We start from the raw sequence: 13,760 nt of genomic DNA, 5'->3' as shown, positions 1-13,760 counted from the left end.
TCAAGAAACTAAAACAGTAAAGCAGATTATATGAATATAAAAAGTCTGAAAGTAATGCTTAAAATCTAGTTATTCAAACTCTTTGTATTATAATGCTTCTAAAATAATTATATGGTCAACTTACATGGCAGATGGCAAAAAAAAAGAGCTTGTATTGTGTTAAGAAAATGTATTCATTTGGATTTTCCTACTTCTCCCAAGTTTCAGAAAAGTGTGTTCTTTGCTATTGTGTTCTTTCTAAATTATTAAATTACTGCAGAATTTCTATGTTGTCTACATTTAGAATACAAATCTATTTTAAACACATCTTCCTCTGCTTAACTGACTGGTCACATTCCAGTCTAAACAGCTTAGGTTTTTTTAGTTAGGAATGCTGCATTAAATCTGATTTTAATTGAGATAAGGACTGCAGAAAATATTTTTACAATGGAGATGAAGCAAAACTTTCAGATAAAAGTCAATAGTTTCATCTATCTGTAGTAAACATTTCTTCTCTTGCAAAAATAAATGAGAAAATTGTAAATCTACAATTAGCAGCTTTTAAAGTAAAGGACAATACCACTATACCAGTAGTTGCATGAGATTTAGTTGCATTTTGTTACATTGATATTAGCACATCAATGGCAATAACCAAAAGATTTTACAGGAACAGAAGACTGTAAGTGAATGAAAACATTTTTATAAATCACAAATGCATTCAAGTACGGAATAATGATACAAAAACAGTATAAAATAATAATATTTCTTATATTGAAAAGAATCTCATGATATCAAACAGGATTGTGACATATGATTTTCAAACTATAGAACATTTTCCACTGAAATGATGTTATCAAAGTGTCTGTAAACAACATGAATTTCTAAAAAGACACAGTGATTAGTGTCATCTTTATGGTGTTGCCAGCAGAGGACAGGACAGGCACTGGACACCTGGTTTCCCTCAGTGTCCTCACAAGAATCAATGCAGAGATGAACAGCAGAGCTGAATTTGCACTCTCTGTTCCATCCTGCTGGGTAACTCCATGTAACCTCATGTAGTGCTGGGTATCAGTAACAGGTCAAGCGGGAAGCACAAGATATCTTATTTATTCCTCCCTCCCAGCCAGAAAAAAAAATGGAGATATTTGAGTATTGATTCCAGTGTCTGTCTACATGGCTGCTAGTTCAGCTGATCCTCTGGCTTTATTAGAGATTGTAGAAAAATTTAGGTTGGAAAGGACCTTTAACACCATCAAATCCAACTGGTCTTCCTGTTGGCATTCAACATAATAAAAGCTGCTGGATTTCATGTCTTGCCAAATATACAGAGTTACTCATAAAAATTCAAATAACTTAAAATTATTATTTTCCATGTCTTTTCTGAAATTTGTCTTTCAGATTGAACAGTTAAATAACAGCTCTTTATAAACCCTTTAGATTTGGGTTAGGATTTCCTGTCATTACCTATATAGTGAGTTCATACAATCAGACTCAGACTTCAGATTTTAGAGACGAGACTAACTAATGCCAGAAGAAACAGAGAAGTCAAACACACGAGACCTAAAGCCATTTCAAACCTAACTCCTAGCAGACTAACAGTAGAGACAGCTGCTATTCAGAACATTTAGCATTCTTCTGTGTCCTGTTTTATCACTGATATAAAATTTTATGTTGTCTTTGATGAGGTACATGGACATTGCTTTTTCCAGGATGATGACCAATGTTTTCTCCTCCAAACCTCCAGCATATATACAATTACAATTGTTTCATAACACAGTAAAGAAACCTCTATCAATTACTAAGTCTAATTATAACAGAAGATACAGCATGAAATAAGCAAGGAAGCTTTTTTTTTCAAAGAATAGTTAAAAAATAATCAGACATTAGGTGCTGAAGCTGCTTACTCTAGAAATAAAATATATATAGTTTCAGGTTTATGCTCTTCTTCCCTCTACCCCCATCATTATTTGCTAAATTATTTAAACAATTTGAAATTGAGCACATATTCTGACATACATCTCCTAGTGATATAAATAATATAGTATATAGAATATACCAGGAAAGAAAATGCAGAATTTAATACTTGCTGACATGAAACTATCTCCTACAGAGTTCACTCCTGTCCTCAGAAGTACCTTATCAGTCCTATCAATATATATATATATATATATATATATATTGAAATACATATCAGAGGATGAATCTTTAAAAATATTGGTAATTCTTCAAATCCACACCAGAGATTAACGGCCTTGAAAGCTCTAGATAAAAACATTCTCGGATGTCTAGGTAGGAAAGGAAATTTGCATCCAATTATAAAACAGGAGATATGCTTCCTCTAATTATCATGAGATATTTATATTTAATCTAAGTTTATGAGCTAGTGTCTTGAAAACAAGCTCATCTGTGAAAAGCCAGTTCAAAATTCCCAGGCAGGATGGTTGTCTGTAAGACTGACAATTCAAGATTGAAATACCTGAGAGAGATTATTTGATTTTGATGAAACCAGGCAGCATTACAGCAGAAAGGTTTTTCAATGAGCCTGTTTCACTCCCCGCTTGCCAGCTGGGCTCCTAGGCAACCCAACGAGAAGACAAGTGTCTAGACTTCAGATGCTTCAGACTATGAGACAGAATAACAACAACCAGGGCTCTCAGGTTCCAGAAGTCTAAAAATGCCCAGCTTCTTTGCGGATCAGTGGCAGGAACTCGGCAGAACAACGTAGCCTGGCCTCTCAGTTTATGGGGAACCGCCATGGAATGGGATTTCTGGGTTCCTGTTTAAACATCACAGCAAGGAGGAGCTGTCTGTTAGCAGAGTAGATATCCCCAACCCTGTGATTCCTCACTGATTCTGCCAACACACCCAACACATGTCCCCTTCATCCAACCACACAAGAATAACTGATATCTAGAAAGACTGGCAGCACCAATTTTAAGGTCCTTTGATAGCAATTTCTTGCCAGCCTGAGTAGCAGCAACTTTCAGAACTCTCTGCTCTGGATCAGTCTGCCCAATAATTGTTTCTGATGGTGGAGGTTGATCACAAAGGCCACAATGCCATCCTCTCTCACAGAGATCCTACTCTATATGGATGAATTACCAATTGACTAGCTGTGTCTTTCTTGATACCAAAATCACTGTTTACTTTCCTCCTAACAGTGCAGTTTACTACACTCTAATGCAATCTCTAAAAATATTGAGTAAAATCTCTGACCTGCCAAAGTGACTCTCCAGGTGCTGATGTAAGGTTCATAACTCCCCCTTTCTTAGAATACTCCATACTTACATTTGTTTCATCATTACATTTTGCACTTGAAATTTGCAAAATGACCTTGTAAGTAATGACTCTCCTACAATTCTCAGCAGTCTTGTAATTTGAGCTGCAAGTTTTGCCTTGCCACTTTTTGTTGAGTGATGTAGCACTAAAAGGCCCATTCCCAGTGCCTTTCCTCTGCTAGCACCATTTCTCTTTTTCTCACACTATTTTGACTTTTTCAAGCCGAACCTCAATTGAAAAAATTGCAACAATTTTCATTGCCACATTTTCAAGGACTTTCAACTTTGCTTTCCATATTCTGTAATGCAATTACAAAATGTATCAGTGTGTTCCTATTGTCCAGCTACAGAAATGCAACCTGAACCTGATAATGTATTCTAGACTGTGTAGCTGTACAGAACGTAGTGCCTGATTTCATAATATTCTACTGCATGAGTAGCAGAACAGCCACTCAGAGTATCAAAACATCCACAAATACAGACTTTTTTTTGTGGACAGACTCTTGCCATTCTTTTTGGATTCATCATTCACGCTGAGTACATGCTGCAGAATTAGCCTGAGTACATGAAGAAGGCTTTTTATGGGAAAATCTGATAGATCTGCTACATGCAAGTTGGATCTGATGATCCTTATGGGCCCCTTCCAACCTGAGATATTATATGCATTTTGCTCATAAATGTCCTGTCCTGTCCAGAGTAAATTCCACTGTTGTGAGCTTTTTTAACCCACTGCTCCTGCTCTGTATGATGTAAATATTCACATTTGTGAAGTCAGTTTTCGTCCAAGAACTGCAGGAACAATAAAAGCTGTCTCAGGCAGGAATGGCTCAATGTAGGGACAGGAGGGTCTTGCAGTACCTACTGAGGATTAGCACATCCCACCCAGAGAGAATGTAAGCTGCAAATCATTGCAGGCTGGAAGGAATGTCCCTTTGACTGTGCTACTTTCTCCTATTTCCAGCTTGCTGTTTGCCACACTGCAAGTATGATCCTAGGCCAGGTGGATCCTTCATCCTACCCTCAGGTTACTCTTTGCTCTCAAGGTTGGCTACATACACAGTCTCTGCCTGCCTTAGCATGCAGTGTAGTTGCTTTCCATCTCCTTACAGAACAACAAGCTGGGATCAAGCTTGCCTTGCTTCTGTTCTATTCTATCTACAAGACAGTGTCTCTTCCTATAGCCTCAACCAAAAGAAAATGGCCAAGGCAGCTGAGCTGAGTCCCACTGGTCAGGCCAGGCCCACTCAGCTGGACTCACCAAGGGACATGGGCAACTGATGGGCAAAGAGCCAAGGTGTTGAGTTCAACAACAAAAAAAAAATCAAACCAAGGACTTTTGGACAATACTGCAGTATTTGTACTTATTAATTAACTCTTATTATTAAGAGTACTTATTAGCTCTGTTGACATGTTAGGATATTGATACTTTCAGCCAGTAATACAAATAAGGATCTTAGGATTTTTTTGACAAATAGCTTACTTAATTTTCATAAACAAACTGACCTCAGTTTGGTAGCAAGACTATGTTTAAAACAGCCTGATGCTTGTGCCTGAGGGCTTGTGCTGTTTGCACAGGCTTCACTGCACCTCAGGCATGAAATCAAACCATTCTTTATACTTCTGATGGTTTCTGTCTTGCTTCTAGAAGTGAAGCACTAAGTTCAGGTTACATATAAATGGGTAAGAATATAGGGGATGCTTTAAGCAATTAAAACATGTGCTAACGGCAGATAACACTTCCAGCTGTTGTACCTGGGACATAGGAAACACAACAATTTACAAAGAATGAGAAAAATCCACTTGGACTTCAAGAGCACTTTCCTGTTACTATACTAGACCAAGCGACAGAAGTTTATTTGCTGAGTTCTACCAACCCTCTGTTAGGTAACACATTTAGTGGTGTCCATAAGGAAAAGCTATAATTTATAATCCCAGTGCTTGGATGCTAATTGCAGTTCTGTAATTATACCACACAGATACTCCCAACATATCCCACAGTTATGTTCAAGTATAACTGTAAAAGTTTCTAGCTCTCTTCCCCAGGATCAGGATTGGCATGCATGAGTGATGGGTTTTGCATTCGAACCTAGGATGTTTATTTTTCTTATCTATATTACATTTTTACAACCCTTTCTCATCTTCAAATCAGGCTCCTCCTCCATCTGTTCCACTTAGATGATTCTTTGGTGTCCTCCCTAAAGTTCCAGACCAGCCCTTAATCTTTACCCTTCCTGATATGCCACCCACATATAAATACATTAGCTTTCTTAAAACATTCCATAAACCTTCTCAAAGGCTCCCATTCCTCAGCTATGCAACATAATGTATACAACCTCATAGAAATTGTTTTCAGTCTCTTGGTGTTTGCTACTTCTGCTTTAGACATGGTGAGGATCCTTAGATCATCAAGGCTATCCCACTACTGCTGTGGGATTGTGCTGAAATGCTGACATCACATGAGAAGTGTCCTGATCTACTTATAGGTATCAGTTGCCTCTTGTCTTTGATGATCTTTCTTTTCTGAATTTATAGAGCCTCCAACTACAGAGCTTCTTGATTTATTCCTGGAACTGAGCAACACAGACAACAAAGAAGAGAAATAACTGACTTACACATGCTTTTATTTTGGACAGAATGGCTGTCTCCAGCATAATTTGTTTTCAAAACTACTTTTCCAAAGAGACGCTACATGTAGATACTATATTCCCAGCTTCCAGGCAGATCAGATAGAAGCCCTGTTCAAACTTGATTAAAATCATTCTTGTGTGACAAAAACCTGCAGACCGCGTAAAGTGTAACACCATCACTTTGGGAAATTTAAAAAAAATCATTCCCTTTGCTGTTTTGTTAACAGCAAAGTCATAGAAGTACTAGCAGAGATGTGAAGTGTTAATGGGTTACTACTGTATGAATAACACCTTGTTTCCTCACTAATGCAGAGTTTGAGTCAAAGTATGTGGAAAACTTAACAATGGTTACAGGAACTGCATTGCACTTGGACATCATAGTTGAGCTAAGTTACTTTACAGATCTTTATGTTTAAATTGATGAGAGGAGTCTTTTCTCATTCACTTTAAAGATGCTTACTACATGGACGGACATATTCCTTCCCATCCCTTATAATTTAAAATAAAATTACAAATTTTGATTGATAGGACCAACATGCCAGCACAGGGAAAATCATTACCGAGCAATATATCACTGTATTATTAATAAATTTCAAGACTATGCTGAGGTCTTTTCACAGTTCTGCAACATAAACTATCAGCATTTTAACTATACTTCATAAGAGCTGGCAAAAGCATTCTCAGACATGTTTACCTCTTTATATATTCATAATTTTCTGACCTCAATGGCCAAAGCACATTTACTATATTTATTATTGCAATTCTCAGTTATCAGAAATTACCAGTAGCTCAGGCACTTTGACATTAGAAAGAGAAAATGAGAATCATATTTTAACAAATACTGGTTCCGTGATACAGTGACATTATGAAAAATAGCAATGCCTAGTTTGCTGATAAATTAGATTGTCAATGAGCTCTCAATAAAGTACAATATCTAATACACCTACTACATGCATCCTAAGGCTTTTAAACACAATTAAACTAGCTTCAGTCACTAGATTTGCTGAGTTTTTCAGGACTGATCACAATTACATACTTCTGCTATACTCATAAAGAAAAGATACATTTCTGTCCATCTTACTTGTCCATTATCTTACTAAACAGCTATGTGCAAGTACTAAATATTGTTGCCTTCATCTTGGTGGTGTGTATTTGCACAATGAGCTAAGGATCATGAACCATGTGAGGGTGACTAATGCAAAAATGAACAACACAATCCTTGTGTGCCCAGCACAGCTGGCACTCCCTGTATTGTTTTAATCAGTCTGAAGACAATCTGTTCAGGAAGGATTCCGAGAAACTTTGTGCACACAGGTATCATTTCCCTAAGATATGAGGGTTGACCTAAGCTTAACATAATATTTACCATTTTCATATAGTAACTGACATGAAAAATACTGCTTAGGCAGAACAGCTTTGCATTATGTCTTCTAGAGCAGACCAAGTTTCCAGAAGTGCAGAGAGACACACGAATGGAGACTAAAAGAGCAAGAATACAAGGCAGCAGGACCACAGTCATTTTACAGAAATGTTTCAGTGTCCCAGTGTCCCAAACAGTCACATCACTGATTCTTTAAAGATCGGGAAAAGGTGGGAGGATAGCTAATGAAAGTGCCCTAACCTAAACCTCCTTCCAGAATCAGGCAAGTTCCCAGTAAAAATGGGAACATTTACAGAGTTTTGGTAGTCAGAATAATAATAATAGGAATGGATAGTTCATCTTTTCGCCTCTAAGGTGATAAATTTTGGAATGGTGTTGCTAATAATAATAATAATAATAGGAATGGATAGTTCATCTTTTCGCCTCTAAGGTGATAAATTTTGGAATGGTGTTGCTTTGTATTCTTAAATCTACCTCTGAGATTTCTGTGGCCCTGATGATAAGTACGATCACAGCTGCTGAGGAGATTAAGATCAAATAAAACAGGTGGTCACACTGCAAATATCTACACAACCTTCTACAGCTGAGTGTGAAAATGAAATTTGATTAATGGACAGTACAGAGAGGAGAATTCACCCCGCCTCTCCTCAGTGAATTACACACCCACTTCCAGCTGTAAGGAGGCAAAACAAATCACAGTGTTTGGAGTGCCCTGCTGAATTTGCAGTATTTCCACTATTCAATTTTTTCACAAATTAATGAATTATTTTTTTGGCTGTTCAACTACAATATTGTGCACCTCTTCAAAAAGATACAACTTTATTTGATTTATTTTATGCACAACATATCTTATTTTTATGTACCTTGTAACTCCATTGGCATGGCACAGCTCTTTAAGAACACAGTACTCAAGCCTTTTGTACTTTTTTGAATTAGGACAACGACTGTGCTCTTTATTTGCTAGTCTATCTTCATCGTTACTCTAGCAGTAAGAATTAGTCTGTGCAGAGGAATATGGATCTGAAGGAACAACAAGCAGACTGTTTGTAGTAGCTCTAAGGGTTCCTTAATGGACACCCACAATTACTTTAACCCAATGGATTTACAAACATAAAAAGCATTTTTACTCTGCACAGTATCAGTGAAACTTCTGTCAGCAAAATAAATTCTACTGACATTTTCATAACTTATAAATACATTTTGACACAGACAAACATAAGTTATATTTAGCAAACACCCTCACACACTGAAATGCCCATGCTGCAAACAGGTTTAGATTTCAAGTTTACCCCACCTCAGAGAAGCACTGTGTCCTCATAAGAGGAAGAGAACTATGACATGCATTTGTGCAGGCACATACTTAAAGGCAGTTACAGAGAGATGGCATTATGTGTTCATCTTCTCAAGTCCTGCTGCCTTTTGCTTCTCCCAAACTTTCTGAGACCTCTTGAAGACTTGCAAGATACAATGCTATGCAATCTGAGACACCAGCAGTTTTACTAAAACAAGCTAAAATATGGGTTAAAGAGCAAGGGACCACTGCCATTAATTTCCTTCCTTTTACTCTAACTGGATATTATATTTGTCTGCACAGCAACACTCTACAGCCCTAGTCAGCAGGTATCCGTACAGTAAAGCCATTATTATTAGAGTAGCAAAGAAAATATGCAAGACTGATGTTATAAATAGTAGACTTTCACTTCCAAATCCTCAGGTTTGAGAAACTTTTTGATTCAACTTTATAACTGCCATGGGGAATACCTCCAAGGCCAAAAGGAAGAGAGAGGTGAGTCACAATGTAAAGCTCAGCCTTCAGCTTTTCTCGTTTGCAGTCCCCATCTCCTCTTCCTTCCAAGACCATACACATTATGCTGAAGTTCTAACCCAAGGCAAATGCTGAAAACACCATCTACTTTCTCATGACAAAACCAGTATTTTATTTTTCATTCAGGTTATTGACAACGTGCATAGAAAGCAGGCACACTTGGATCTTAAACAGCCACTTTTCCAAGTCAAATATAATATATGCTTGTATGTTGTACCCTTCATAAATAATTATATTTATGATGCTGAAGGAATTCTTCCTTTGGCTCCATCTGGATCACGGTTTGGTGATGTTTTGAGGCATAAAAATGTATACAGTTTTAGGTAAACAAGTGTGAAAGCTATTATTAGGCATATCAATCCCTACTTTTTTGTACAAACACTTTAAATACTGGGTGCTGTAACCTAATTCTGTGTTTTGTGGGAAAATGCATCCATTTATTATTTTCAGCTCTCCTGGCTTTTGGGTCTCTCTACTAAAGTATAGCATAAGATTAAATTAGAAGCACCTAAAGATTTCTCATTACTTCCTCTTCCATTCACTTCCATCTTTCAACAAAGAGAGCTCCTCCTATTTCAAAATACTCTCAAACAAAAGTATTTAAATTATTTTACTGCTCTTTTTCCAGAATCTTTGAATTTTTATCTTACCTGATTTTGCCCACTTCACATCAGAAACATAACTCACAACAGATTATAAGTATTCCAATACTTCATGAAACAGCATGCCTTTATGAGAACTATCTGCTTTAATTTTTCTTGCTTTTGCCCAGAAGTGTGCACCATGAAAGCCATGGAAATTTCCTTCCTGACTGGCTGTGCACATGAAAATTCTGCTGAATATTTTTCATTGTTTTTTAAGTTGGACTAGCCCTATTTCTTGTACGTAAATTTTATATGGTTTCAGGTTACATTAATCATTAACACCTGGCTTTTTTAAATAACAAATTATGAGTTCTGCAAATGCTGCATCTCCTCTCTCCAAGCGTCTTTTCCAAACAGTTAACTGAAGTACTAGGCAAATCCTTCTCACATTTTTCTTTTAATGTAATCTGATTCCAAAAGGAGAGTATCTTCCCCCTTTACCTCTTCTAACCAGACTACTCGCCATTTTGTAGACAGGCCCATCTCAAAAATTGCAAAATTATAGCTGACTCTGCAGTAGAAAAGAAGTAAAAATATACATTTTCAATATAGGAATCATTATATCTGATAGTAACCTGTGTTGTGGTTATTTGTAACTATTTACACTCAAGGAAGACCTTCCATCCTCTCCCCAGTTTTCTATAAATCTTCAGATCCTCAGAATCTTTTCCCTAAGACCTCTGGCACAAGAAAAGCCATGAACCATATTTCTAGCCAGTATTGCTACAAAACCAGAAGTGTACCTCTCATTTCTTGATATTTATCTCTACTACAAAGATGTAAATTTTGAACATAATTAAGAATTTCTTCAGCCACTGAACTAGTCTTCTCTGAATAGGGAATTTTCTAGTCTATCAGCTAAATGAACATAAGAGCACTCACATGTGAATAAACCCAACAAAATATAGAAAATTACACATACTTAAACCCCCAGAAGTAATGCTATTTGAAACTGTGACTGCATATTGGAAAATAGTTCAAACCCCACATATTTTTATAATTGTTTATTGATACACAATTATCTAAACATTACTTTTTCCCATTCAGGAAAACAACAGGCAAGGAACACATCTTCTTGAAGAGTTTACAGCTGCTATACATGACAAGCAGATGAATAACAGCAAGCATTTTTATAAAGTCTTTATAAAATATTCCTGACTTTGTGTATACTGTGACTTGTAGCAGGTGTGATATTTTAGAAGAGGTATATGTGGAATTTGCCACTTAACCACCTTATTTCATCCAAGAAATTCCACAGGAATAGTCAGAGAATTTAATCAAAAAGTCTAATTTTCTCTACAGAGGGAAGTTGTGATTTTAAATTTAGGTGTATAGTTTAGTTCCTTGTACTGGGCTTTGTGAATAATTGCCCATTACTCACACTAGGTTGTAAAACTCAGTTAATTGGAAACAATCTTCAAGAAGATTGGATGAATGATCACGAATTCTCACCTGTATTTTGTGCAGGTAGAGTTTTGATGTGAAGGATCTGGTGGATTAAGTGTGATTCTTGGCGAGACCTGAGCTGATAGCAAAAATCCCGAAGCTAGGATAATGAGTGCTACAGCAGTACCTAAAAATACAGATAAAGAACAATGTGACACTTTTCTCCAGAGCACATGAAATAGTTCTCTATTGAACTGAACTCTGCTTGGCACCCCATCACTACGCATACAGCATTCCCTAAGGAGTTGTGATGAGAACCTAAGAAAAATACCCTTTGCTACATCCACATCATAAATTAGGATAGATATTAAAGTCAAGTGCACCAGTTTTCACATCCAGACACTAAATTAGTAGGTTGAGACTCTTTTAATCTGTGGAATTGATGACTGCTTGAACACACAGGTATTATTTTTGGTGTTGAAAATAATGTCATAAATGTAAAATATATTAGTGGCATTGAAATCAACACACTTCTCCCCACTCCACATCCAGACTTGGAGACTTTTCTTTGAAACAGAAAGTAGCATCAGCTTTTTCATTGACTCTACTTCCCTTTGTGAAACTAGAGAAATTAGACTTTTCATAAGAACACCATCAAAAAGTGCAACATATCTTGTTTCAAAGAGCACACATAACATCTGCTGGGAAAAAGTCCTTTCCATCTTTTTGCTTCTTTTTTCCCCAACAAATTCCTTGTGCACAAGCTGGTCAAAATGATGAGAGGAAGCTGCCATAAAAGGTTCACACTGTGCAACAGGCCATTAGTGGAACATAACTCATAGTTTTCCTACCTCATTTGCTAGACACACAATATACTGTATCATTTTAATGAAAACTGATAAACCTTGCTGCTCATAGTACTACTGCAACTGCCTCAAACTCAGACTTATAAAACTTTACCTCTTGCAACTTGATGACACATTGAGATGTGTTTTGTATAGAAGTTTCCTACCTGGCAAACACACCAAGTATGTGAAAACCTTTCTCAGAGATAAAAATAATAAATATCTAAAATACTAAGATTCATGTAATAATGTTGTCTGTGAATATGCCTGTGCAGCCATGGCCAATAGGCAGGAATGGTTGGACCACACATTGACCTGAGATAAGGCAACTAAGACCTTAAACTCAGCCACAAACTGTATAAGCAGGAAGCACTTTCCCTCCATAAAATACTCCATACTTGGCTCTCTTCTAGCTATGGCTGGTAGGTACACTAATAATCCCAGTTTTCAGGGCAGGCTGGATATTGCACTAGATGTCCTGTACTTTCAAAATGCCATAAACCAGATAGCAAGTATATTTAGACAGGATCTATAATCTTAATTACATTCATTCTAAGTATGCTCTGTCCTTTAAGTTAACTAAATACATTAACACTCAATTCCAAAATCTCTCAAAAGTACTGAATATGTAAACTTGGAAAATGAAGTTTAATATATTTTCATTCTGTGGACATTTTGCTATGATGAACAAAATCAAACAATAAAAGTTCATCATTAGCTCAGGTGGGAAAAAGGAAAAGGAAATATACTGAAGATATTTTAGATCCTCTCTGTTACAAAAAGAGATACAAATTGTACAATGCCCAAGTACCTTCCAAATAGACAATTTCTGAAGGAAAAGAAGAAAACACAAAAAAAATGAATAATATACTTGTCACAATTCCTGCATGTTTTCCAAATAACAGCTTTGAAGAAAGAAATTAACTGTAGAAAAAGAGAAGAAGAAAGATAAAGAAATTATAGATAAGATAAAGAAAGATATAAAATGGACAGGAAACTAAGAAAAATCAGTAACTGTAATAGAGAACTAAAACAGTGGTTTTGTTTTTTTTTCAGAAATTTACTATCATTTTTCATAATGCTATCTGGAAGGTTCGATTTTTCAAAAGTTTCTAGTATTTTGAGAATGATAAAGACATAATGAATGAAATCTAAAATATCTCTGCCAAATGTTTTCAGAAAGCAGGAAAAGTTGCACGAGATTACAAAATTAATTTACAGTATATTGGCTTTTAATCAAAATATTAATGTTACTATCTACTGATTATTCTTGTAGGTTTTATCTAATAAACATCTAATCAATTAGCCTTTATAAAAAAAGCAAAGCCCCACATCCTTGCAGCAGCAGGCAAAAGCAGTAGTTTTGTCTTCATTTTATGCTGTGGGAGACTGGGGCATACCTGGTTCCCCCAAAGACTAGAGAAGTTGCCAGTAATAACTCAGTGTAAATTGTAATGTCCTTAGAAATGTAAACCAAAGTAGAGCAGTAAGAGATGTCTACGCAGTGAGAAAACTCAACATGGAAAACAAATCCATTGGTAGATTTAGTACTTATCATTCTATTACACAGCTCTTTTGCTAAGGAAAACACTTCATATCCACCAGTACCTAAATCAAATGTTGCATGGCAAAATTCTAACTAGTACAGAGGGTGATGCACGATTTCATGACTGTCATTATTTGTATTATCCTTAAGAAGGGACTGTAGGATAAAATCACAGCAAGCATTAGATCTCGGCTCGTGACACGGCAGACAGACAGCCAGCAAACCACAAAAAAAAGTATTTTAGTATTT

The 13,760-nt window shown here is 36.4% G+C and overlaps 1 protein-coding gene across 2 annotated transcripts in view; it reads right to left on the bottom strand.

The window, feature by feature from the left end:
• The window catches only part of SLC2A13 (solute carrier family 2 member 13), a 146,396-nt gene that overhangs the window by 31,199 nt on the left and 101,437 nt on the right, over positions 1-13,760 (bottom strand). For both annotated transcript variants that reach the window (XM_015627084.3, XM_015627082.1), the window contains exon 6: positions 11,187-11,307. In XM_015627084.3, the coding sequence (XP_015482570.1) occupies positions 11,187-11,307 (121 nt within the window). The remainder of the gene's footprint in view (positions 1-11,186; positions 11,308-13,760) is intronic.

This window comes from Parus major, chromosome 1A (genome assembly GCF_001522545.3).
Source record: "Parus major isolate Abel chromosome 1A, Parus_major1.1, whole genome shotgun sequence".
NCBI lineage: Eukaryota > Metazoa > Chordata > Aves > Passeriformes > Paridae > Parus > Parus major.
This window is presented reverse-complemented; position numbering and strand designations above follow the sequence as displayed.